The 26,641-nt window shown below is 37.9% G+C and overlaps 1 protein-coding gene across 4 annotated transcripts in view; it reads left to right on the top strand.

The window, feature by feature from the left end:
• CTNNB1 (catenin beta 1) overlaps positions 1-26,641 on the top strand; it is a 42,448-nt gene that overhangs the window by 9,959 nt on the left and 5,848 nt on the right. For 3 of the 4 annotated variants that reach the window (XM_046002412.1, XM_046002411.1, XM_046002410.1), the window contains exons 2-10: positions 18,694-18,754; positions 19,191-19,418; positions 19,600-19,853; positions 19,979-20,217; positions 20,307-20,508; positions 21,596-21,740; positions 24,873-24,976; positions 25,059-25,397; positions 25,666-25,824. In XM_046002412.1, the coding sequence (XP_045858368.1) occupies positions 18,742-18,754; positions 19,191-19,418; positions 19,600-19,853; positions 19,979-20,217; positions 20,307-20,508; positions 21,596-21,740; positions 24,873-24,976; positions 25,059-25,397; positions 25,666-25,824 (1,683 nt within the window). In that variant the 5' untranslated portion in view covers positions 18,694-18,741. Of the gene's footprint in view, positions 1-14,391; positions 14,508-18,693; positions 18,755-19,190; positions 19,419-19,599; positions 19,854-19,978; positions 20,218-20,306; positions 20,509-21,595; positions 21,741-24,872; positions 24,977-25,058; positions 25,398-25,665; positions 25,825-26,641 lie in introns of all 4 variants that reach the window. The other variant, XM_046002413.1, reaches the window with a different exon arrangement.

Genomic DNA, 26,641 nt, shown 5'->3' with positions numbered 1-26,641 from the left:
TAAATACTTGCAGTTCCAGCAGCCCTTCACCTCTACCAGAACCTAAAATCTCTTCATCTCAGCTTCTCAGTATCCCTCACCCTCACTTATACCCAGTTGAAATTTCGTGTTGAATCATAATCACTTTCTTACATATACTCTCAACAACTTTGTCCTTCTCCGACTTTATGCCCAATGGTCCCTGGTCTATTAGTTCACCCTCTTTTAGGACTTTTTCTTCTTTCTTTTCTCAGACAACCCAGCACCTCCTCCCTATCCTCACTCATCTAATGCCATTGCTTTTCTGTTTCACTAAGCATACTGAATAATTGAAAGGATACCTGCATGCTCCCGTATCTGTGACTGTGCTCTTTCTCTGTCACTGTGGATGAACTGTAGTATTCCAAAATAAGGACAGACCAGTTCATTTGTGTACTAGATCCCATTCCCTCTTGGTCTCAAGAATATTACTACTCTTAAATCAGTCTCCCTTCTTTTGCATCTTTGGTTTTTCATTCTCTACTAAGCTCTTCCCATGAGCATACAAACATGATTATTTTGTTTATCTCATTTTAAAACACTTTTCTTCCTGTCTCCCCTTTCACCTACCACCTACACAAAATACCTTGAAAAATAGCTACTATTCACTCTCCCTTTTCTTTAAAACCCCTACCAGCAACCACTGTCAGAAATTTCCAGTCCTCATTTCATTTAACCTGTTAGGAGCATTTGGCACAGTTGTCTTGAAATGCTTTTTATTTGGCTTCTAGGCCATCGTGTCTGCTAGCAGTTTTCTTCATACTTCACTGGTGGTTCCTTCTTAGTCCTTTGCTTTTTTTGTTATTTCTCTGACCTTTGTTGATGTGGCTGAGAGTTTAGCTTTAGGACTTCTTTTTTGTTGTCTGAATACCCACCAGTCTTACCGCTTTAAACAGATCGCATTTGTTTGTGGATAACTTCCAAATTTATATCCCTAGCTTGAGTTTCTCCCCTGAACTCTAGATGCTAATATCCAACTGTTTTGGAAAAAAAAAAAAAAAAAAATGGGGATGTCTAAGAAGCATTGCAAACTTAATACATCTAGAACTGAGCTCCCAGTTTTCTGTAGGGCTGCTTCTCTTAGTTGTTCCTAAATGCACCTGATTCTTTCCAGTTACTCAAACTTCTAACAATATTGTTCTTGACTCATTTTCTGTAACACGGCATATCCAGACTCTGTCTACAAGTCTTGTCTGCTTTCCCTTTGTAAAACCTAACTATTTTTTTTACGATAGCCATGCTGTTGTGATCATTTGCCCAGATTACTGCACAGGCCTTCTAACGGGTCTCCCTGCTTATACCTTTGTTCCCCTAAAGTGTATTCTCAGCACAGTAGCCAGAGTAATCCTTTTAAAGCGATAGATCATGTAAATTTTCTGTTCAGAAACCTCCAGGTGCTTATCATCTCATTCAGTAAAAGCACAAACCCCTCTGTTCAGCACTCTTTTTATCACTTACTACTTTCCTTCTCTTCTTTTGTGACACTTAACATTTGTCCTCCAACTGGTCAAGCATGCTACCATATCATGGCCCACTTCCTTACCTTTTTCAGGCTTTTTCTTGCTGTACTGTTTGAAATTATAGTCCTTCCCTAACTTCCCATCTCCTTTCTTGCTTTGTTTCTCTTTAGCCCTCATCACTCTGTAACATAATAGATAACATAATATTTTGTTTTGTTATTTTCTTCTTTCTTAGCCTACTAGAATGTAAACTCCAGAAAGACAGGGATTTTTTTCTCTGTCCTTGACTGTTTTCTTCCCATTGCCTACAGTCATACTGCATAGTTACTAGACTGGTAAATATGTGTTGAGTGAGTCTTACCACCTCATTTGGATCATTCCCAATAGCATATAGGTATATTCCAGACCTTTGCAGAGATGGTTTCTTCTTGTCAGTTATGGCTCATGTTCAGATACCACTTCTACATTGAAGTCTTTTCTGTTCATTCATTTTTGTATTGTTTTTGTTTTTTTTTTTTAAGATTTTATTTATTTATTTGACAGAGAGAGATCACAAGTAGGCAGAGAGGCAGGCAGAGAGAGAGGAGGAAGCAGGCTCCCTGCGGAGCAGAGAGCCCGATGCGGGGCTCGATCCCAGGACCCTGAGATCATGACCTGAACCGAAGGCAGCGGCTTAATCCACTGAGCCACCCAGGCGCCCCTCATTTTTGTTTTATCATATTCTCTTACTTGGTTTGTGGCACGCATTTATACTCTGAAGAAACATTGTTTACTTGTTTGTTTTTACTTCCTCTCCTGGTCTTGTCTTAATTTTATATCCCTGGTATCCCGAAGAGTGTCTGGAAGTTATAGGTGGTCAGTAAAGGTTGTTGGCTGGGTGAATGTTCTAGAATTGGACACCCTTTGCTTTTCTCCAGCTAATGCCCCATTTGTCTGTTCCATTTCACAGTGTATCCCTATCCTATGGATATGTCTCCACTTTCCATCTCCCATTCCAGTTCATGCTCTGCTTGAGCTCACTATTGGACCTGCATGTTGACCAACCATATGGATACTTTCAGCTTTATTCTTGCTGGACTACCCAGCATTTGATACTTTATTTTTATTATTTTTTTCTTTATTCTTCCTATAACAGCACTCATCAGTAAAATTTTCTGTAGTAGTGGGAATGTTCTGTATCTATATTGTCTAGTATGGTAGCCACCAGCTACATATGGTGCTTCAGCATTTGAAATATGGCAATCTGAAGAACTACATTTTTAATAAAATTAAATGTAAATGATCACATGTGACAAGTAGCTATTGAATTGGACAGTACAGTTCTAGAAATACTCCCTCCCCCCCTTTTATCCCCTTCATTGTGCTAAACTCAGTATCACAACCTAATTGCTCAACTCAGGTACTTAAGATTCTTCTTGAATTTCTCTTACCAACTTCAATTTCTCTCATTTATTACAACCAGGCTGTTGTTTCTGTTTCCAGAGTATTTCTCCAGTGTAGCTGTTTTTTGTGCTTAGTGCTACTGCCTTAGCTTAAGCTACCACCATCACCTGGACTATTTGCTATAATTTCTTTATAGGTTTCCCTTCATTGTTTCTTGTCCCCTTTTCAGTTTTTACCCATTATAACCAAAACCAGCTTTTAAAAACTCAGTGGGATCTCCAGGCACCTGAGTGGGAACTCAGTCCGTTAAGCATCCAGACTCTTTTGTCAGGTCATGATCTCAGAGTCCTGAGATTGAGCCCTGCCTTGAGCTTCATGCTCAGCAGGGAGTCTGCTTGAGAATATTTCCCCATCCTTCCTCTGCTCCTTACCTCCTACCCCCTGCCCTTGCACACTTGCACTTGCACACATGCTCTCTCTCTGTCAAATAACTAAATAAAATCTTTAAAAACTCTGTGGGATTTTGTTATTCACCAGCTTATATCCTTTCATGGACTTTCAGTAGCACTTAGAATCTTAGGGAAAAAATGCATTCCTTACCAAAGGCTAAAGAACGCTACAGGATCTGGCTATTTTCAGCCTCATCTCATTGCACTCACTTTCCCATTGTGATTAAACACTAGTCTCAAGGTTTCGTTCTTATCATGACTGGGCTTCTGCACATGTTACTTCTGTTTCTGGAATGACCCTGCTTTGCTCCGAATATTGCTGTCTCTTTTGCATCATTCTTCAGGTCTCAATTTTTGAAGGTTACCTTCAAGAAGCCTTTGGTCACTATTAGTAGGACCTTCCACTTGTCCTTAAGTCATTCTACTCCCTTCTCCCATTTGTTACTTACACACATAGCTTTTTTTGGTAATTGTTTATTCAGTAATCTGTCTCTCTCCCTATCAAGGATGCAAGGACCATGTCTGCTTTAATCGCTACTGTCTAACCAGAGTCTGTTACAACTTCTCACATGTAGCATTTGCAAATATTTGTTGAATAAATGAAATCTAACATTTGTTTTATTTATGTCATTGATATTGCTATATCCTTGAACTTCCCAGTAAATGAAGGGATTGTGGGGAAACTTTCTTGTGGAACAGAAAATCTTGATTAACATCACAAATTGGCAAATCGAGAAAACAAAGAACATAATATGCCAGTGAGGCATTCATATATACCTCCAGGTTATGACTCATTTGTTGATGTATTTTGGGGCTTAAAGTAGAACAGAGATTTAGAGCTATTCCTTAAGTTTTTTTGTATTGAGATAATGAAAGTAGTCAACATCTTGAAAATAAAAGCTTCCTAGCTCACTCTACTTTCTGTAATACTCTGCTATTCTTTCTAAATATGAGAGCCTTGTGATTATGAAACCTGTTACTACGGTAAGGCTGCCAAAAGCAGCAGAAATGTCCTTCTGTTTGGGAGAGTAGTATAGAAGGTTGCTAAAGATTAATAAGAATCGGGGCACCTGGGTGGCTCAGTGGGTTAAACATTGACTCTTGATTTCAGCTCTCATCATGATCTCAGCGTCCTGAGATCAAGGCCTTCCTGGGGCTCTTGGAGCTTAGTCCACTTGAGATTCTCTCTCCCTTGCTCTCTGCCCCCTCCCTGTTCACGCTCACTCTTTGAATAAATAAATAAAATCTTTTTTTTTTTAAAGTTACAGTAAGTATTCGTGTTGTCCTTATGAAAGTTGTTTCTTAAAAGAGCTGACCCTGTGGTTATTCTTTGGAGTCTCATTTGTTTTATTATTTAACTTGAGTTGCTGATGGTTATATACATAGAGTTGGATCATATGATTGATCTACTGCTGTAGCCCTTTACTGGCAGTAGCATTGTCGGCAACATGTATGACACGTTAAACATTTAAAAATGCTGTGCCAGTGTCCTATCCCAGCCCTACTGGGTTATGGAACTGTGGGGATGGAATGGAGTCCCCCCATTTTTTTCAAATTTCCAGGTTAGAATCATAGCAAGGATCTGATAGCCAGTTTAAACAAACCTGGAGATCTTTACAGTAAAAAAGATTTTAAAAGGCATACATATATTGAGGCCTAATTCTGGTTTCATCCATACCTGGAATTAATGGCCTGAAATGTTTTTCCCAAATAAATGGTCTTGTGGCTTTCATATGTCATTTGTTCCAGTTTTGTTTTTCACATAACCTGTTTCTGGAGGTACAGGTAAAAAGCAGTATGTGACCTCTCAGCAACCTGTTAACTTACTTAATTTAACCCTTTCTGTTACTGGTCTTCACATTTAGGATTAATGTACTTAATTAAAAATGTAAATTCAGGGGGCGCCTGGGTGGCTCAATCCTTAAGCATCTGCCTTGGGCTCAGGCCATGATCCCACGGTCCTGGGATTGAGTCCCACATCATGCTCCCTCCTCTGGGAGTCTGCTTCTCTCTCTCATTGCTGCTCCCCATGCACACTCACACTCAGTCTCACTCTCTCTCTCTCTGTCAAATAAGTAAAATGTTTAAAAAATAAATGTAAACTCAGTTGCATTTGGTTTATTCTCAGTGAAAGTATATAATCGGTGAGGGAATGGGCAACTACTATCCTCTACCTGTTTTTGTATGGCCTGAGGACTAAGAATAGTTTTTACATTTTTTAATGGCTGATTAAAAAGTCAAAAGAAGGATAAGATCTTATGACATATGAAATTGCAAATTTGCGATTTTCATGAGTAAAGTTTTATTGGAATGCAGCCATGTTTGTGTGCACATTGTCTGGCTGCTCTCCTGTTATAATAGAGTTGAGTAGTTGCAACAAAGGTCTTTTTCAAGAAACAGTTTTATTGTTGGAAGTATAGCTAACATACAATGTTGTCTTAGTGTAATGTGTACAACATAGAGATTTCACATCCTGTGTATTACTCACTGCTCATCATGATAAGCATAGTCACCATTTGTCACCATACAGCGGTTTTACAGTATTATTTTATTATTGTCTGTGTTTCCAATGCTGTACTTTTCATCTCTGTGGTGTATTTATTTTATGACTGGGAAAAATATATATATATATATAAAACTGGGAATTTGTACCTCTTAATCTCCTTCACCTATTTCACCCATTCTTCTCTTGTTCCCTCTGGCAACCACATGTTCTCTGTATTTATGATCTTTCTGCTTTTTTTTTTTCTCTCATTTGTTTTTAGATTGCACATACAAGTGAAATTGTATGGTGTTTGTCTTTCTTTGTCTAAGTTTGCTCTGCATAATTCTCTGTAAGTGGTCCTTCCATGTTATGAGTGGCACTGATTCCTTTGGTTTTTTGTTTTTTTTTTAATGGCTGGGTATGTCCCCTTGTGTGTATATATATATACCACATCTTTATCCATTTATCTGTGGTTGGACATTTAGGTTGCTTCCATATCTGGGCTATTGTAAATAATGCTGCAGTAAACATGGGGTGCATATGTCTTTCCAATTAGTGTTTTTGTTTTCTTTGGATACATACCTAGTTTTGGAATTACTGGATCATATGGTATTTCTGTTGTTAATTTTTCGAGAAGAACCTCCATATTATTTTCCATAGTGGTGTACCAGTTTCCACTGCCACCAACAATGCACACGGGTTCCCTTTTCACCACATTTTTGCCAACACTTACTATTTCTTATCTTTTTGATACTAATCATTCATTCTGGTTTGTGTCAGCTGATATCACATTGTGGTTTTGGTTTGCATTTCCCTGATGATTAATGATGTTGAGCATCTTTTCATGTGTTTGTTGGCTATTTGTAGGTCTTTGGAATATGTTTATTCAGGTCATCTGTCCAGTTTTTAATTAGATGTTTTGGGTTTCTTTGGTGTAAAGTTGTGTAAGTTCTTTATATATTTTGGATACTAATCTTTATTGGATATATCATTTGCACATATTTTCTCCCATTTGGTATATTGTCTTTTCATTTTATTGGTGGTTTCCTTTGCTGTGCAAAGCTTCTTATTTTGGTACAGTCCATTTTATGGCCTACCAAGCCTAAAATAATTATTATCTGGCCCTTTACGGAAAAAGTTTGCTGACCTCTGTTTCAGATGAGATACGTTCTTCATAAATGAACCCTTCATGTTCCTAAAAGGCATTTAAGAAGTCTCATAAGTTTGTTGGTTATCTGAGCCTTTTTATTATATCTCATTTGTCTTACTGTCTAGTTTTTGAACATCTTTTTTATTGGCACCTTTAGTCCATCAACTATTTAAAAGGTTGGTATGTGCTAAGCACTTTCGATACAATGAGAAGCTAAAGATACAGCCCCAGCTCTCACTGAGTTCACACATTTAACTTTTTAAAGAGGAAGGTTATTGCTAAGGGTTATAAAGTAACTCATTAATTACTTCTAGAAGTCATTGAGTCTATTGTTGCTAATTCTTCCCCTAGCCGGAACTTAGAGGTTAATATTTGGAAACTTTCTTGAAATAAACTCTTGTCTCCTTAGCATAATAAGCTTGTGTTTGAAAATTTTGCGTTTTCTTGTCAGCAGCAATGCCATCTAGCTGGGCACAGAATCAGTGTGAAGTAGTAGTGATTTGCATCTTAGATTGTTTTATTTATTTATTTATTTTTCCTGTAGTCGCTGTTCAAGGAATGTAGTTCTTTTTGCTGATCTTTCTCTTGCATTGATCTGCAACATTGTTAAATACGAATTGCCTTTAGCTTTTGGGTGGGAGTGGGATATATGATATGATTAAAAGGACTGGGGCGCCTGGGTGGCTCAGTGGGTTGAGGCCTCTGCCTTTGGCTCGGGTCATGGTCCCAGGGTCCTTGGGATCCAGGGATCGAGCCCCGCATCAGGCTCTCTGCTCAGTGGGAAGCCTGCTTCCTCCTCTCTCTCTGTCTTCCTGCCTCTCCGCCTACTAGTGATCTCTGTCAGATAAATAAACAAAATCTTTAAAAAGGGGGGGGGGGGGCACATGACTCTGAGCTTAAACATAAGACCTGGATTTGAATTTTAACTGAGCAGCTTATTAGCTATACTCTTTTTTTTTTTTTTTAAAGATTTTATTTATTTATTTGACAGACAGAGATCACAAGTAGGCAGAGAGGCAGACAGAGAGAGAGAGGAGGAAGCAGGCTCCCTGCAGAGCAGAGAGCCCGATGCGGGACTTGATCCCAGGACCCTGAGATCATGACCCGAGCCGAAGGCAGAGGCTTAACCCACTGAGCCACCCAGGCGCCCCTATTAGCTATACTCTTAAGTTAACTGCTGCTCATCAGGCTTTTAATCTGATAACTTGGGGGAATGTTGCCTACTTCATGAGGTTTCTGGGAAGATTTCTGTGGGGTAACACTAGACTCAGAACTCAATTTACTAAGTGTTGCTAAGTATGTCAAAGGCAAAATTAGATGTTTACCTGATGTTACAAGGCAACATCTTAAAATAATGCTGTAAAACAATATTTAAAATAAATTAATCAGATCTGGCATTACTTTGTGATGTAGTTGATTCTTAGAGTAGTGACATTTTAATAGAACAAGAACTGAATGAAAATCTCTTAAACTACTAAAAATTGGAAAATTAGTTAAATAAAATGTTACTTGTCTAATTATTAAAAAGTGCAATGTTTTTCTTGCTTTTAGAAAACATCATTTTTCCAAAGAATTTGGTTTTTTTTTTTTAGCTTTTTTTTTTCCCCTTTGCAGTACTAATGGTTGGCTGAGAAGGTTCCACATTCTTTTGCAGAAAGTCTGTTTTATAGGCCACTTACCTTTCATACATAAAAACATTTCCTTAATGTTCAGTATCACTGGCTAACACATAGGGGGCTGAATGATATATTTTCTTGGATCTTAAAATATACAAATGCTTTGCATAACAAATATGTGTTGAATTTTTTTTCCCTAAAAAAATTCTTTTTAATGGCTACATACTATCCCTTCTCACTTGATTTTGTTTATAGTTGCTTCCTGATTGATGTCCCTGCTTTTCTTTGGCCCCTCACCATCTTTTTTATCCATAGAGATACTAGAATGAACTTTAAAAGGCCTAAATCGGGTGCCTGGGTGACTCAGTGGGTTAAGCCTCTGCCTTAGGCTCAGGTCATGATCTCAGGGTCCTGGGATCGAGCCCCACATCAGGCTCTCTGCTCAGCAGGGAGCCTGCTCCCCCCGCCTGCCTCTCTGTCTACTTGTGATCTCTCTCTCTGTGTGTCAAATAAATAAATAAAATCTTAAAAAAAAAAAAAGCATAAATCACAGTACATGCACCTCCAGTGGCTTCTTAGTGCACTTTGGATTTTATTCTGTATCCTTATTGACCTGGCCATTCCTCTTTTCATAGTTCCCTAACTTCTTTGTTACACTGGTGACCTTTTAGTACCTTTACCAAATAGCTTACTTTCCTTTCTACTTTTTCTCTGCATGAAATGTTCTGTCCCATCTTTAGTTGACTGGCTCCTCCTCCTCTGCTCAAATGTTATTCCATCATCCCTCACTCTTACCTAGAATAATCTTCCTCCTCAACCAGTTATTCTGTTCTCACCTTGTTTATTTCCTTTACAGCAGTTCTCGCTCTTTTAAATTGTTTTGTTTTTATTAACTTTCTAATTGTAGAGTGCAAGCTTTACTTGATGTGTGAGCTTGACTCTCCGACTCTCTTACTCACTATTATTGCAATGCCAGTAACATGAAAGGGGTTAAATACTTGCTCAGTGAATGAAAATACATCCCATTTAATAGATAAATTATTTTTTACTCATTCCCTTGATGAGCATTTGGGTAATTTCCAGCAATTTGTATGAAGGCTTCACTGTGCAGACCTTGTAGCATACGTCTGTGAATATCACATTTCTGTTTTAAAAATGAAATTTTAAAGTAAGAGAGTATTTACACTTACATTTAATGGGTAGTGCCAACTTACCCTCCAGAAAATTTCTGCCAGTTTAACTATAGTTAACTCTTGAATAATAAGACTAGGGGCATCAGACCCCACACAGTTCAAAGTCTGTGCATAACTTTGACTCATCCAAAACTTAACTTGCTAATGGTCTACTGTTGATAGAAAAAAAAAAAAAAAAAAGCCTTACTAATAACAGAAGATTAAATCATTTTTATATGTTGTGTGTATTATATACTGTATTCTTACTGTAAAATAAGCTAGAGAAAAAATGTGAAGAAAATCATACGAGAAAATACTTTTATTACAGTACTGTACTATAAAAAAAATCCATGTATACAAGAAACAGGTGTTGGCAAGGATGTGGAGAAAAAGGAACCCTCTTGCAGTGTTGGTAGGAATGCAGAATTGGTGCTGCAGCCACTGTGGAAATCAGTATGGAGTTTTCTCAAAAAATTAAAAATAGGATTATCATATGATCCAGTAGTTCCAGTACTGGGCATTTACCCAGAGAATACACACACACTAATTTGAGAAGATATATGCACTCCTATTTTAGCAGCATATTTACAGTAGCTAAACTATGGAAGCAGCCCAAGTGTCCATTGACAGATAACTGGATAAAGATGTAGTTGATATCTGTAATGGAATATTACTTGGCCATAAAAAAGAAAGAAATCTTGCCACTTGAAACAATATGGAGAGAGCATAATTCTAAGCAAAACAAGTCAGAGAAAGACAAATACTCTATGATCTCACTCATGTGGAATTTAAAAAAAAAAAAGTGAGCAAGGGGGGAAAAAAAGGGACAAACCAAGCAACAGACTCTTAACCATAGAGAACAAACTGATGGTTATCTTTACTAGTCTGATAAGCAAAAAAAATGAGTTTCTATTTTGTGTACATTTATTGCTTGCTTTTTATTTTTCCTTTGAAATGATGGATCTTGTCCTTTCCCTAATGTTTTTTTCTTACTGATTTTTTCCTTAGTTCTTTGTGTACTATGGATATTATCCTTTAATCATCTTTCACCTGTCTTGTGTCCAGCATGTCATTTTTAAAGTTACTTTGTATGTTTTTTTTTGGCCTGGAATTGAGAAATTTTATGTACACACACTAATGGTCCTGCCAGTTTCAGTTTCAAGTCATGCTTCTATTTGGTTTTTTACCATCGTTTGTTTCTACATATACCACCCTTACTTAAATATACATTGTTTTTGTATAACATACAAATGTTATACATTTATCTCATTGTGTATTATTTCTTACATGTAAATACTTGATTAATGTAGGCTTAATTTTAATATAGTGAAATGAAAGTAAATGACAAAGGATAAAAGAAATGTTTTTCAGATGACAAGCCCATTTCCTACCTAATACTGTTAATTGGATAATCCACCTCCCTCCCACTACTTGAAGTATCACTTATTTCATTTATTAAATTGCCAGATTATATCTTGGTGTTGTCTGATAACAGTAGTCTTATCCATTCATATCCCAATTATACAATTCTTTAATTGCTGTGGCTGGTGATTTATAATGTACTTTAGTATCTGATAGAATCGCTCTCTTCTCATAGTTATTTCAGTCTTTTTTATTATTATTGTCTTTATACTTCTATTCCAGATGAATTTAAGAACCATTTTCAGTGCTAAAGAAATCTGAGAATTTGGGGGGGGGGATACATTAAACTTATAAACTAAGAGAAAACCAACAATAGCAAAAGCTTTCCAGTCCGAAAAATGTAATTCCATTTAATCTTGTATATACTTTGTTTTTAGTGTTGCTTTTATGAATGAGATCTTTTTGTGATTATGTTTTTCTAACCTATTTTGTACATAGGAAAGTAGTTTGTACATAATGGTCCCTTTTATTAAAAATCTAGTTGAACTGTGAACTATTCTCTGTGCAGGGTTACCACACTGTACCTTAAAATGGGTGTAAAAATGTCTCTAGAGTGTTAACAAAGAAAATCCTCAAGTTAGTTAATTAATCATTAGTTAATTAGTTAATTGTTAGTTAATCGTCATTTTGTGAACTCAAGAGAAACAAGATTTTCAGTTTCAGGAAACAGACCCTCCCACATAGCTTATACTTTTTAGCCTTCTAAAATAGACTTGTAGCCTGCTTATTAGCTTTTGTGACTGCAGCCTCTAAGGAGACAGGAGTATTTATTTTATCCTCATCTTTGAGACTTGAGTTTGTTAGGTTTAGTTGGTCTGACAAAAGTGTACATGAAATACTTGTGTCTTTTATGAATAGTTCCACTTTAATTGTTTGAAAATATTAAAGTACAAAGATTTTTTATATTTTGAAATCATATTTGGAGTTTACCTGAAATACCAGTGTAGAGCTATTTCCTTATTTTATTTTTAACCAGTTATTTTTTGCTCTGCAAGATATAGAGAATAATGTAACAAATAGTCAGTCAGTCATGTATTCACCGGTGACCCAGATTAAGAGATGTATGTAATTTTGCTGTATTTATTTGATTTTTTAAAAATGCTGAAGAGTTGAAGGCATCTTTAATACCCTTTGTTCCTGATTCCCTTTGCACCCAGATATTAAGATGCTAGCATGTAATCATACTTTTACTGCATCAACAATCTTCAACATTTTGTTTTTTTAACTTAGCTGGCATAAAATTATATTTGGAAATTATAAAAATGTGCCTCTGTCTATTTCTTACGTACTTACGTACTTTGAAATAGCTGTGTTTTAAAATATCTTTTTGCTTCCTTAGTTTAATATAGCTTAATATAGGCTGATTTTTGTAGTGATTTGTTCAGAGTGGATAAAATGAAAGTGTGTTTTAAAACATTCTCTTTGGGGTGCCTGGGTGGTTTAGTCATTGAGCATCTGCCTTTGGTTTATGTCATGATGCCAGTCCCGGGATTGAGCCCCAACATGGAGCTCCCTGCTCTGTGGGGAGCCTGCTTCTCCCTCTCCTGGTCACCCTGCTTGTGTTCCCTCTCTCACTGTCTCTTTCTCTCTCTCTGTCAAATAAATGAATAAAATCTTTAAATAAATAAAATGAAACATTCTTTTTGAAGGATCCAGATAATGTTACTGACCAAAGATTCTGTGCAAAGCTATTGGTGAGACTAAGGATATATCAGAAGTATAAAGGATATTACATTTACATAGCCAAATTATTTTAAGTATAAAACCATATTTTCAGATATAAACAGGAGGCCTAAATAAGCTGTATCAGTGATTATTCAAGGAGCTTTTTATATATAACATCTGCGTGTAATTTATAAAAATATAAAAGAACAGCATTAAGAATCTGGCAAGCCAAAAAGCTACATGTGGCGAACAAACAAATTAAGCATTTAATCTCAGAATTTAGAAAAACTTGCAGACTTGGGTAGTGTGTACATTAGATGGATGGACATGGTTATAACAAGTTATCTTGAGGTAATAGTTGATGCTGCGCACCTTGCTTTGTAGGCTGGCCGCTTATACAGGGCCTTCTTTGAAAATTGTCTGCTTATGCTCCCTCAGTATTATGGAGCTGTGTATCAAAGGCCTTACAAATTCTTACCCTTTTAACCCAGTAGTTGGAGCAGTTCTCTTGTGAAAGGGGAGTGGAAGAAACTAAGAGAATCATTTCATATGCAGAGATTTTTGTTCAGCATTGTTTGAATAGCAGACTAATGGGGGAGGACTAGATATTCAAGAATGGGAGATTTGGTTTCATTATACTACAGATATATGATGCAGTATAGATGCAGTATAGATGAAGATATTTTGTTAATGTGTACATACAATACGAAGAATTCGTTTTTGCGTGTTTATTTTAAAAGAGTATCTAATAGTAAATTTATAAAATACTAAATATACCAAAATGTCGTTAATGATGTATCATCATTATGTGAATGACAAAAATATTTTATACTAAGCATGCATATATATATATATATACATATATATACATAAAATATTTTATACTAAGCATGCATATATATATATATATTACTTTATAGGTAGGGTAGAGAATAGGGAAGACAATAAAATGAAGATGAGAGATCATTTGGGAAATGTCCTTATTTTTCCTAATCACAGTTCATATTCTGGTAGCTATTTTTATACCTATGTATTTAAAGATAAGACAAAGGCCATTAATATTAGGAGTTTTGGAGGAGCAAAAGTGTCGTTAGATATTTGTTTTTTATTGGCTGGTGTAGGAAGACTCAGAATACTCAGACATAGCTGAGGAGTAAAAGTAGGGAGGAAACTGGAGCGAGTTGTGATTTAGAAGTGTTTCTGATGAATAAAAAGTGTGCAAACAGGAAGATTTGAGGAGACTATAAATTTTTTAACTGGCAAGGTATTAGTAGGGATGGTTAATAAAAATGCATATGTGTGTGCTTTTAGATTTACAGAGCAGATTTTACTTAGAACTATTCTTAATCCCTAGGGATTTTCCTTAAGTTTTTTATGCTCCTGAAGTCGAGTTGTGTTTTCTTATTTAAAAACAGAGTTAAGTGATTGGCCTTGGTTCTTCTAGTATGGGTTATTGGAAAGTCCGTTGTTTGCATGAACTGCTAGTATAAAAATGTGGCTATATAATAGATCTGCTTTATTTTTACATAGTTTCTCCTAGTTAGTAATACTCAGTTTTTTTGAACTCTCAGGTAATTAAGATGATTTGTCCTAAGAGGAACTAGAGAAGTAAACTTCAGTGTGAAACCTGTGTCATATCAAGAATTCTCACATAGACTTTGACAGAAGGCCACTTAAAGTACACAAGGTGAAGTAGACGCTCTAGTTCACTCCTTGTGAAATGGAGTAGCAGTTAGTAAGGCTAATCTTTTATAAACATTTTCTGGTGTGCAAAAAAAAAATACTCTTTTTGTAGCCACATGATGAACTAATGTATGTGATGTACTTTGAAATTATTCTGTGAGAGTACACAAATACTGCATAATACTAACAATCATTAAGTATAGGTGATGTGGATGTGAGGGCGATCTGGCTGCGACATCTGTCACCCCATTGATCGCCAGGGTTGATTCGGCTGATCTGGCTGGCTAGGCGGGTGTCCCCTTCCTCCCTCACCGCTCCATGTGCGTCCCTCCCGAAGGTGCGCGCTCGGTCGAAGAGGACGACCTTCCCCGATAGAGGAGAGGACCGTTCTTCGGTCAAGGGTATACGAGTAGCTGCGCTCCCCTGCTAGAACCTCCAAACAAGCTCTCAAGTATAGGTGATGTTGGTGTTCATTGTAGAGTGTGTCTACTTTCCTGAATAGTTGAAATTTTTCCTAATAAGAAAAAAGAAAAGCCGAGTATGCTTAAGTAGTCCTGTTAGAAAAGCTGAAGGAAAATGATTATGGTAATACTTTGACCATACTTTGACCAGTACTTTGAAGGTCTGGATCAAGATGAACTTTAACCTAGGTAGAAATTATTAATATATAAAGGATATATATATATTATTATTTTTTTAAGATTATTTACTTATTTATTTGGCAGACAGAGATCACAAGCAGGCAGAGAGGCAGGCAGAGAAAGAGGAAGGGAAGCAGGCTCCCTGCTGAGCAGAGAGCCTGATGCTGGGCACCATCCCAGGACCCTGGGATCATGACCTGAGCCCAAGGCAGAGGCTTTAACCCACTGAGCCACCCAGGCACCATTTATATATTTTTAAATTCCATATCTTACTAAAACCTTATAGATTTGTAAATCAAAAATAGATAAATTTAGAGATAACTGGAAAGAGTACATGTTTAAATAACAACAAAAAGAAAAGGATCCATGAATCTGTTACCTTACTAAATTGGAAAAATTGGCGATCCTGGCAATCCTCTTTCTTTGTTAAAGCATCACTTGGTGGTGGTAAAGCTGGCAGGACACAAGGCATTGTAATGTAGTCTGTAGTTAGTGATTACTTGCATCTGGGAACATTTCGTACTTCATAATTCATTAGCACTATCCCCCCTTCATCTTGAGTTGGAACTTAATGGGCTTTTCCCTATTTTTGTTTCTCCTAATTCTTTCTGAAATGCCCATTAGTTGGCGCTTTGATCATCTAGGTTGATCATCTTCTTTCTTTTTTGTATATTGAGCATCTTTCTCCTTTATGTTCTAAGAGGTTTTTCCCAAAACTTTGGTTATCTAATGAACTTTTTATTATCTTCAGTCTTTTTGAGGATAATAAATTGAAACATTCTGTTTCCTTTCCCACCCTTACCCTTTTTTAAAATTGTGTTACTCTGGAGTCAGTTTTTCTGTTGACTTTTCTTGAACTTTTTCCTTTTATATTTGAGGGTTTTCTGATGTGTTTGATAAGCCTTGGTTAATTGGGATCTCTAGAATTGGGCCCCTAATGATTGTCAGGGTGTGGTGGAGGGGAAGCCAGCCCTTGGGCTGAAAGGTCTGTCCAGAGGAAGAATGAGGAAGGCTTTCCTTTTGGGCAAGATTCTGGACTAGTTCTCTTTAGACAGTATATTCAGTTTCTAAAGAAATTTCTGAATAGTTCTCATATTTTTGGAAAATTTGGATTTGTCTGCAGAGTAATGTAGGAGTGATTTGGTCATACTGTTGCTTATGTAGATCCCCATTTTCCTTCCTACTTTCTATTTCTCAGCCTGCTGGATTGACACTTGGCCTCCTTCACACATAGGATTGTAGTGAAGAACAAGAATAATTTTTTCGTATGCTGCATAACATTTAAGTGCTATATAAAAATAATAGTATTTACAGGTCCCCAGTATACAAATTGATACTATAAGTTTGGAATAGCATCTTGCTTTTTTCCATAAAATCATTACAGATTACAGTCAAATTACAGATCAGCCCCTATAAACAGATTTTATGCAGTAACATGACTAAATGTTTTGTCTTTGCATCAACAACAAGGAAACAATACTATCCTATTAATGTTTTTTTCCGTGAAGCCATATGTGCTAGAACCTTGAAGAACAGCATATAACTGTTGACTTGCCAAAAACTTAACTATTAATAGCCTGATGCTGACCAGAAGCCTTACCAATAGCATAAACAGTTGATTAACACGTACTATTTATGTATATTATAGTGACTAGTTTGTTTCTGAGCCCTGTGGCATTCATTAGCCAAAGGAGGAGCTCAATGTAGAATGTGTGTTAGTTAGGTCGCCTTTCCCAGAAATACACTGGGAACTGGACTGGGGAACTCAGTTTCCAGAGAGGCAGAAGAATAAAAGCGAAAATGCAGCATTGATGAATAGAGAACTTGGTATTCTCAAAGTGTGGTCTGTGGATCACTTGTATATGCTAGAATGTTCATAAAAATTCAGGTTTCTATGCTCCACTCTAAATCAAAACCTTAAACACATAATCCCACTTGGTATCCTAAAAGATTCTTATTGACAGGAACCACCTTTATTATTTTCTGTCCTTCATTTTGCTGTGTACAAAGATTGTCAGTTGTTTCTGCCATGGACACTAAAACAATTGTATCCACAACTCTTGTCATCTTTACGTATCAAGTGATCTTTGTGGTTATGAAAATCTAGAACGAGAAGAGCAATTTCAGGAATATTAATACACACTTCCTTTACATAGATCAAATAGGACTTTAGAGTGTAGTTTCCAACTTTAGACTCCTTTTTACATTTATAAAATACACACTTCACACTTAAGTATTTTTTTAACTCTATTTTTCATTTTTTAAAATATTTATTTATTTGACAGAGAGAGATCACAAGTAGGCAGAGAGGCAGGCAGAAGCGGGCTCCCTGCTGAAGAGAGATCCCAACATGGGGCTTGATCCCAGGACCCTGAGATCATGACCTGAGCCAAAGGCAGAGGCTTAACCTACTGAGCCATCCAGGTGCCCCTCACACTTAAGTATTTTAGTCCATACCTCTACATATTGGTAAACCCAATATGTAATTGTAGTGCAAGATAAACTTGTTTAGGGGAATCCTTTGTGATAAAGGAAATTTTGTTATTAGGAATATCTAGTGGCCATGAGCCTTTAAATAGTTCTCATTTGCAGGTAGTTTCCTATGTGATTCAGTGTTCTTCTGACTATTGCACAATAAAGCCAAAAGGCAAACATAGATGCTAAGATTTTTTTTATATATATGAGTGATTAAGTTTTTTATAATGATCAAAACAGCATTAGTCAGTAATATTTATAATACATCGTTGCTATAAATTTCAGCTAGAAAATTTTTTAACGAAAAAGGTGCTTTTTGTGTTGCAAACTTGCATATGAAAAGTAATTTTACTTCTTAGTAAAAGATCTGAAATTGAGTGTATGATCCAGTCACCAAAACCTGCTGTGTGAAGGTATTTTAGATGGCATTGTATTATATCAGGAAAGAAAAACCATTCAGTGAAAATCTGGTGTATTTTTTAAATCCCATGTCCAATTCCACTGTCCAGAAAGATCTCTGAATTTCTCAGTGAATGAAGTTAAAAAGGGACAAAGGGCTTTTGGGAACTCAAGGAGGAGTTGATTTTGAGTAGTTCTTACCCCCCCCCCCCCGCACCTTGGCTTTCACAATAAATTTTCTTTATCTGCAAAAATAATTATACTTTCTGACATACTGAATAACGAATTTGTATTTCTACTTAAGAGGTTCTTGTTAAAGAGGAATTTTTACTTTGAGGTTCAGCGGTGGTGGAGCTGTGGTTGAGGGTATGGAAGAGACTGTAGAGTCTGGGTTTCATTCTCACATTTATGATAAAAGGGGATTTGGGGCTTTTTATGGATGTAGTCCATGATGTTTAGCAGACCATCCTAGTGACTGAAAAGTACTAAAATTTTAAAATAATAAAATAAAAATATTTTATATTAATACATGTTTTTATTTTTATTTTATTTTATTTATATTTTATTAATAAAATATAAATTTTTATATTAATAGTAAAATATAAATAAAATGTATAAGATTATAAATAAAATTAATTTAAAATTAAATCCTAATGACATGATTAACTCTTCTAGGGTATCTGAAGCACACCATACAACGGTTTTGAAAATCCTGTGTGGGCAATGGCTACCCAAGGTTTGTATCATAAGTCTTTAGTTCCTGAATCAGGGCTCTGCTTCATTTCCATTAACCCAGTCTGGCTCAGATCCCCCTGCTTTACTCTCTCCCTGCTTACTTGTCAGGCTACCTTTTGCTCCATTTTCTGCTCACTCCTCCTAATGGCTTGGTGAAATAGCAAACAAGCCACCAGCAGGAATCTAGTCTGGATGACTGGTTCTGGAGCCTGGATGCAGTACCATTCTTCCACTAATTCAGTGAGTAACTGTTAGGTGGTCCCCTAAGAGTGTAGATATTTCATCACTGAGCTAATCCTGGCTATCGTTGTTGTTATTGGCTGTCTTTCAGATTTGACTATTCCTAACTATTTCAGTGGGTCATATGAACAGATTTTTTTTAATGCAGATAACATTTCTGTGGTGGTAATGCTAATGCTGTTTGATTTTTTTTATAGCTGATTTGATGGAGCTGGACATGGCCATGGAGCCAGACAGAAAAGCAGCTGTTAGTCACTGGCAGCAACAATCTTACCTGGATTCTGGAATCCATTCTGGTGCCACTACCACAGCTCCTTCCCTGAGTGGTAAAGGCAATCCCGAGGAAGAGGATGTGGATACCACCCAAGTCCTGTACGAGTGGGAGCAGGGCTTTTCTCAGTCCTTCACTCAAGAACAAGTAGCTGGTAAGAGTGTTACTGCCTTAGTAAAAGTCAGAAGACAATTTTGAGAATGATTCTTAAAACAGTTAGCATGTAATCACTTAAATAAAATGGTGTGGTAATAAAAGAGGGGAGTGATTGCACTGTTACCTTACCACTTAGGAGTAGCACAAATTCAGGTCAATGCTGAATTTATCTTTCCTAGATATTGATGGTCAGTATGCGATGACTCGAGCTCAGAGGGTGCGAGCTGCAATGTTCCCTGAGACGTTGGATGAGGGCATGCAGATCCCATCTACACAGTTCGATGCTGCTCATCCTACGAATGTCCAGCGTTTGGCTGAACCATCACAGATGCTGAAACATGCAGTTGTAAATTTGATTAACTATCAAGACGATGCAGAACTTGCCACACGTGCAATCCCTGAACTGACAAAACTGCTAAATGATGAGGACCAGGTAAGGAACGATGTGGCTAGCTTTTAATCTGCCCTGAAGGAAGCTCTCAAGGAAGGAGCCTCTGAATGTCCACCAATATCAGTATTTGAAAATTAATGCTGTTTCTTGATTCCTATACATTATAGGTGGTGGTTAATAAGGCTGCAGTTATGGTCCATCAGCTTTCTAAAAAGGAAGCTTCCAGACACGCCATCATGCGTTCTCCTCAGATGGTGTCTGCTATTGTACGCACCATGCAGAATACAAATGATGTGGAAACAGCTCGCTGTACTGCTGGGACCTTGCACAATCTTTCTCATCATCGTGAGGGATTGTTGGCCATCTTTAAGTCTGGGGGCATTCCTGCCCTGGTGAAGATGCTTGGGTAAGAAAAACATGGTCACAGTGCTTGAAGCTAAGAAGGAGAAGAGTGCCATCACAGCATTTCTGATGAGGCTTTTTTCTTCTTCCTAGTTCACCAGTGGATTCTGTATTATTTTATGCCATTACAACTCTCCACAACCTTTTATTGCATCAAGAAGGAGCTAAAATGGCAGTGCGTTTAGCTGGTGGGCTGCAGAAAATGGTTGCCTTGCTCAACAAAACAAATGTTAAATTCTTGGCTATTACAACAGACTGCCTTCAAATTTTAGCTTACGGCAATCAAGAAAGCAAGGTAAAAGTATTTTCCTAAATGTGATTCATGGAGCATCAGGGAGTCCAGTGTCCTTCTGTGGACTCTTGCACATTCTTTGTATGCTTCACCCTTTGTATATATACTAGAAAAAAAATTGGACATCTCTTTTTCTTTAAGTATTAGTATGAAGCTAGGTGATAGGGATAAAGTGGGCAAACTTAAAGCTTTCATTCTTAGGTGGGTGATAGGTACTGAGATAATAACCTAATTACTATTTAATTCATGTATTCCAAGGAAATAGAGGGGCTGTAAGAGCATATATGTGAACCAGACCCTATTTGGGAGGTTCAGGGAGACCTGTAGGAGGAAATGATAATTGAGTTCAGCTCTCAAGGATGAGGAGAGACTGATTAGGTGAAGGTCCGAGAGAGGAAGTGACACCTTGGAAAGTCCTACCGATGGGGGAGAGGGATGAGTTTATGAAGCGTGAAGAGGAAAGGTTTGAGATGAGACTACTGAGGTATCAGCAGTGCAGGTTCCACAGGGCCTTGTGGAAAATGTTCAAAGTAATGGAAAGCAGTTCAGTATCAGCAGAGGCATGAAGTGATGAGATTTGTTTTTCAAAAATCAGGATAATTTGGAGGTGGGAGTGTGCAGGGAAGTAAAGGACAAGAATGAATGATTATTTGATGATACCTCATTTTAAGTAGTTGAATAATGATTAGGAAAAGCCAAGAGCCGAATCATTAGGAGTTCTAAGTGCCTCTTCTGGTTCAGATTTTCCACAGATCCCACTTTGAATCAGCATCACTATCTGGGCATTACTGTAGCAGACCAACATGGTTTCTCTTTATTTCTTTTGCTCTGACCAGTGCAGGAGGAAGAAAATTGGGGCAGAGTTGCTATTTCTTGGGAGTACTGGCATGCTTGAATTTGAATGGAATGCTGTAGAAGGAGGGGTTAATCATGGCTCCAATTTGGGGATCTGGGTTATGGGGTCCAGGAATACATTTAGGTCAGTGGCAAGCTGGCTGAAATGCTTCTATAATAAAATAGGTTGGTAATGTGGCTTTCTTCGTCATATGGTGAAGATTCCATAGCTAACAACGTATATATGTCTTTCTAGCTGATCATTCTGGCAAGTGGTGGACCTCAAGCTTTAGTAAATATAATGAGGACCTACACTTACGAGAAACTACTATGGACCACAAGCAGGGTACTGAAGGTGCTGTCTGTCTGCTCTAGTAATAAACCAGCTATTGTAGAAGCAGGTAAGTATTCTGAGTGTCATACGTACAGCATCTTGCAGTTCTAATTAGATTCCTTGTATTAGGAAAAGGGTAATACAACTTGACCTTAATGGGCTGAAACTGAATAGAATCGGTTTGCACCCAATATTAACATTCAAAGTATATGTGCTGCTTGACACCTGCATTGGTGCTGTTTAACCTAGTTGAGGCAGAGTTCTTACTATCCATCAGAAATGATGGCTGATACTTGGTAGTTTATATTTTGTGCATCTCGGTAGCAGAGGAAAGGAATAGCTGGACCAACTAGGGCCTTTTGTTTTTTTTAACACGAGGCTACGGTTATTCTTTAGCTACCTAGCATCAGTTCTCCTTTTTTTAACCCACCTTACAGTATCTACCTGGACTCTCAAACCAAGCTTTATATCACAACTGGAAGAGAGAAAATATGAAAGCATTTAATAGAAGAAAATACTGGGAGTAAAGCGTAGGGTTGGTAACACCTATTTTTCTCACTTGTCGAGAGTAATTTTACTTGAGAATTTGTGGGAGAGAGGGGCATTATGATTACCCAGGATGGCAGCCGACACTGGGATGGACAGGTGTGGCTGCTTTCATATTCAGCAAGGAGATAAAATTCTGCCAGCTATTCCAGAAATATGAGGAGTGCTTGCAAAAATTGCAGAATTTTGGACTTAATCAGAATTCTTGGAGTATAGTGACAGGTGGCTAGCTGGAAATGTGTATGGGACTGAAGACCTAGGTATCTTCCATTTTAAGAAGTTAGCCAGGTTATTCTGATGTTCATTTGTGTGTTCTAAAAAATTCAGCATCTGTGTCTCAGGCACTAAAATAAGCATGTGGTATATATGGGATAACCAAGCAGATACAGTCCCTGTATTTATTCCATTCTGGTGAGGGTGACAAAAATATGCAAAAGATGGGGGCATTACAACTTAGAATGAATTCTGTGTCAGGTGAGAAAGGAACAGCAAATACTGATACAGAATTAATGGGGAGGGAGGTACTTCCCTGAGAAGGGGACATAAAATGGGAATGCGGGATAAGAAGGCACCTGTTAGCTATATGAGAAGTGGGGATTAGATGCTTTCCAGGCAGAGAAAAGAAACATGTGCTGTGTCCTGAAAGTGAGAAAGAGATTGTTAATCTCTAAGTGCTAAAGAGGAAGTGTGTGTAACTAGAATTTAATGAGTAATGGGTGAGTAGCCCAGAATGAGATTGAGAGGCTAGGTAAGGGCCCATATCTTATAGGACTTTCTAGACCTTTACGATGTTCATTTATGTTTTTTTCCCCAGCTTTAGAACCACAGATGTAGAATATTTGGTTCAGTTTACAGTACTAGGTGGGATCCAAATTACAGTACTAGGTGGGTACCTTAAGGTTATGCTGAAGAATTTGCCCTTCGTCTTAATAGAAAATGAGAAGTTACTGATGTAACTTAAGCAGGGGCACAGCATCACAGTGTGGTGTTTGGAATATTAATACTCACAGTGTGTGACAGTTTGAATGACCAAAGCAAGCAGACCAGGCCACAGAGATGTGTTACACGCTTCTAGGAATGAAACAGTTTGTTATTAAAAATACACCGCAAAGCATGACTGTTTTGAGGTTTCCGAAAGAACCCATAGAATATAATAACTTAGGGGTTAAAGGTGCAGCCAGGTGTGGTTTGTGGTGGGGAGAACATTGGTACCATTAAGATAAGTGGAACTACCAGAATGGATTGGTAAAGATTTGAAACAAGATAATTTAAGAAGCTGACAGAAATGGCGGTAGGTAGATAGAAGCGTATGGTCCTAAAATGCAGGGGAAGACTGGGCTAGAGATTTTTGAGTTGACCTGTCAGCTTACGAGGAAAGTGGATGTGTGCCTCAGAGGCATCTGCATGGGACTTTTCCCTTAGACCTGCTGAATATAGTTGTGTGTTTTTAAAGTCTATAGGCTGTTCTAATGGGATATTTGGAGTTAAGATACACTTTGTGAGAGTGAAGAGTAAAGGGAGGTGATGAAATCTGTGTGGGAAAGAAGGTAGTCATTGAACAGGTACTGGGCATCAGCCTTTTGCAGGTCACTCTGTTTGTTAGTAGCTGGAGCTGCTATGAGGAAGGAACCAGATAGGGATGATCGTTGTCCTGTAGTGGAGGTAGAGGAGGTAGTGTTTTAAAATTACAGACCTGCAAAGGGACACCTGGCTGGCTCAATTGGTAGAGCATGCAACTCTTGATCTCCAGGTTCATGAAATCAAGCCCCATATTGGTTGAGCCTACTAATGATTTTTAAAAAATAATAAAATGAAAAGTAAAACAGACCTGAAAAGATGAACAAGGAGACAAGGGAAAGTATCTCAGAACATTCAGAAGTGACTTCAGTAGGAGAGAAATGGGTCAAGTTAGGCCATTATGTGGGGAAATGAGCTTCTATTTAGACTTCACCACTATAAGTGTCCTTCCTTAGGCTCCTAAGTGGCGAAAGGTTTCGAACCTTTCGGGCACATATTTTTGGACTCGGTACCTTTCACACAGTCCCTCGTAATAAGCATCCCAGTGCGTTTTTGAATTGGTCTCACATAGCTGCTTCAGGTCTTTGCTTAGATGTCAGTTTCACACTGAGGTGACCTAATTACACTACTTGAAATTGTAGCCCCCACCATCTTGTGTTATTTTTTTTCCATAGCACTTAATACCATTTCACATACTATGTAGTTTCAGTTCCTTAACTGTGTATTTGTTTATTCTCTGCCTCCAACTAGACTATAAACTCTATGTGAGTAGGGACCTTAGAGTATTTTGCTCACTGGTAAAGCTCCATCTCAAAACAGGTGAATATTTTGAGATGATTGAATGTCTGAAAGGAAATAAACAATATAAGTATTACCTAAGAAGGACAGTGGAGATAATGAAGGCTTTCTCCACATAGAGAAAGAACAATAGATACTCAACAGAAGTTGTCACTAATTGAGGTGAATCAGAAAAGAAAGGGGAACTGAGCAACATCCTAGCAAATGAAACAAAGGACTTAGGCGGAGGGGATAAGCTTTGCCAATGAAGAGGGACACTTTCTAAGCCGAGAAAAGACAGTGCTGATTGGAATTACCAGCTAATGCCCATGACCTTAGATCTTTTCTCACATTCTAGGTGGAATGCAAGCTTTAGGGCTTCACCTGACAGATCCAAGTCAACGTCTTGTTCAGAATTGTCTTTGGACTCTAAGGAATCTATCAGATGCTGCAACTAAACAGGTAAATTTTGAGTATGCCAATGCCTTGGTGACAGAACTAAGTAAGATGAATAGGTACTGAGCATTTGTTTTTATGTCCATAGGAAGGGATGGAAGGTCTTCTTGGGACCCTTGTTCAGCTTCTGGGCTCAGATGATATAAATGTGGTCACCTGTGCAGCTGGAATTCTTTCTAATCTCACTTGCAATAATTATAAGAACAAGATGATGGTCTGCCAAGTGGGTGGTATAGAGGCGCTTGTCCGTACTGTCCTTCGAGCTGGTGACAGGGAAGATATTACTGAGCCTGCCATCTGTGCTCTTCGTCATCTGACCAGTCGACACCAGGAAGCAGAGATGGCTCAGAATGCTGTTCGTCTTCACTATGGACTACCAGTTGTGGTTAAACTCCTGCACCCTCCATCCCATTGGCCTCTGATAAAGGTAAACTGTCAATCAAAATAGAAAGTTGCAGAATTGAAAATGAACCACCTCTAGCTATTGTATAGCTGTCTAAGCATAATATATTGTCAAGTATGAGTTTGTTCCTTAGTACTTGGGAGGTATGGCCAGGATGGGGTTCCGAAGTGTTTGTGAAGTCTGTGCTACTTTCAGGTGACACCAGTAGAGTTAGTGTGGTTGGAGTTTTAGGCTAAGATGATGATTTTGTTGAGTTACATGCCTGTTATTTATTTTTCTTTCTTATCTACAGGCTACTGTTGGATTGATTCGAAATCTTGCCCTTTGTCCGGCAAATCATGCACCTCTGCGTGAGCAGGGTGCCATTCCACGACTAGTTCAGTTGCTGGTTCGTGCCCATCAGGATACCCAGCGCCGTACATCTATGGGCGGAACACAGCAGCAGTTTGTGGTAGGTAGATCTGAATAGTGACATGTGGCTATTTAAAAGGAATGCATACGGGGCGCCTGGGTGGCTCAGTGGGTTAAAGCCTCTGCCTTCGGCTCAGGTCATGATCTCAGGGTCCTGGGATCAAGCCCCACATCGGGCTCTCTGCTCAGCAGGGTGCCTGCTTCCTCCCCTCTCTCTCTACCTGCCTCTCTGCCTACTTGTGACTTGTGATCTCTGTCTGTCAAATACATAAATAAATAATTTTTTAAAAAAAGGAATGCATAAATTCATAGGATCCTGAACTTCTTTGGTCATTGGTTCCCTCCATCTTCCTGCCTGCAGGGCTATTTGCTAATGGTTTAAAAAAAAAAAAATGATATGTTTCTGTGGCTGCAGAAAAGAATAAGGAATAATGTGGCTCATAGTGAAGCCTTTGACTTCTCCATTGCATCATCAGTCTTACAAAGAGAGTATAGTCGTGATGTACTGCTGTGGGGTTAGGCACTTCTTACAGTGTTTTCATTTAATCCATGGGGAGGTTCACCTTAGAAAGTAGCAGAACCATAATTTGAATCCAAATCCATCTGATTTCAGAGCCCTTATTCCCCATTAGAACATGAGTTTGCCTGTAAGTACGTAGGCACTTAGTTTACTGTCTCTTCCAGGAATGATTGACACCGTTTTTACAGACCTAAGAATACTAACAAATTTCAAGAATAAGTAGTAGCATTTCGGATATCTTGACCCGTAATCTCAGCCTAGAGTTTTGATGTCAGGTTTGCAGTCTTTTACAAACCAGCTTCATTATCAGTATCTAAAGACACTTTGGGATTTATTC

This window comes from Meles meles, chromosome 4, assembly GCF_922984935.1.
Source record: "Meles meles chromosome 4, mMelMel3.1 paternal haplotype, whole genome shotgun sequence".
Lineage (NCBI taxonomy): Eukaryota > Metazoa > Chordata > Mammalia > Carnivora > Mustelidae > Meles > Meles meles.
The sequence above is the reverse complement of the archived record's forward strand: the minus strand, read 5'-3'. Positions and strand labels throughout refer to the sequence as shown.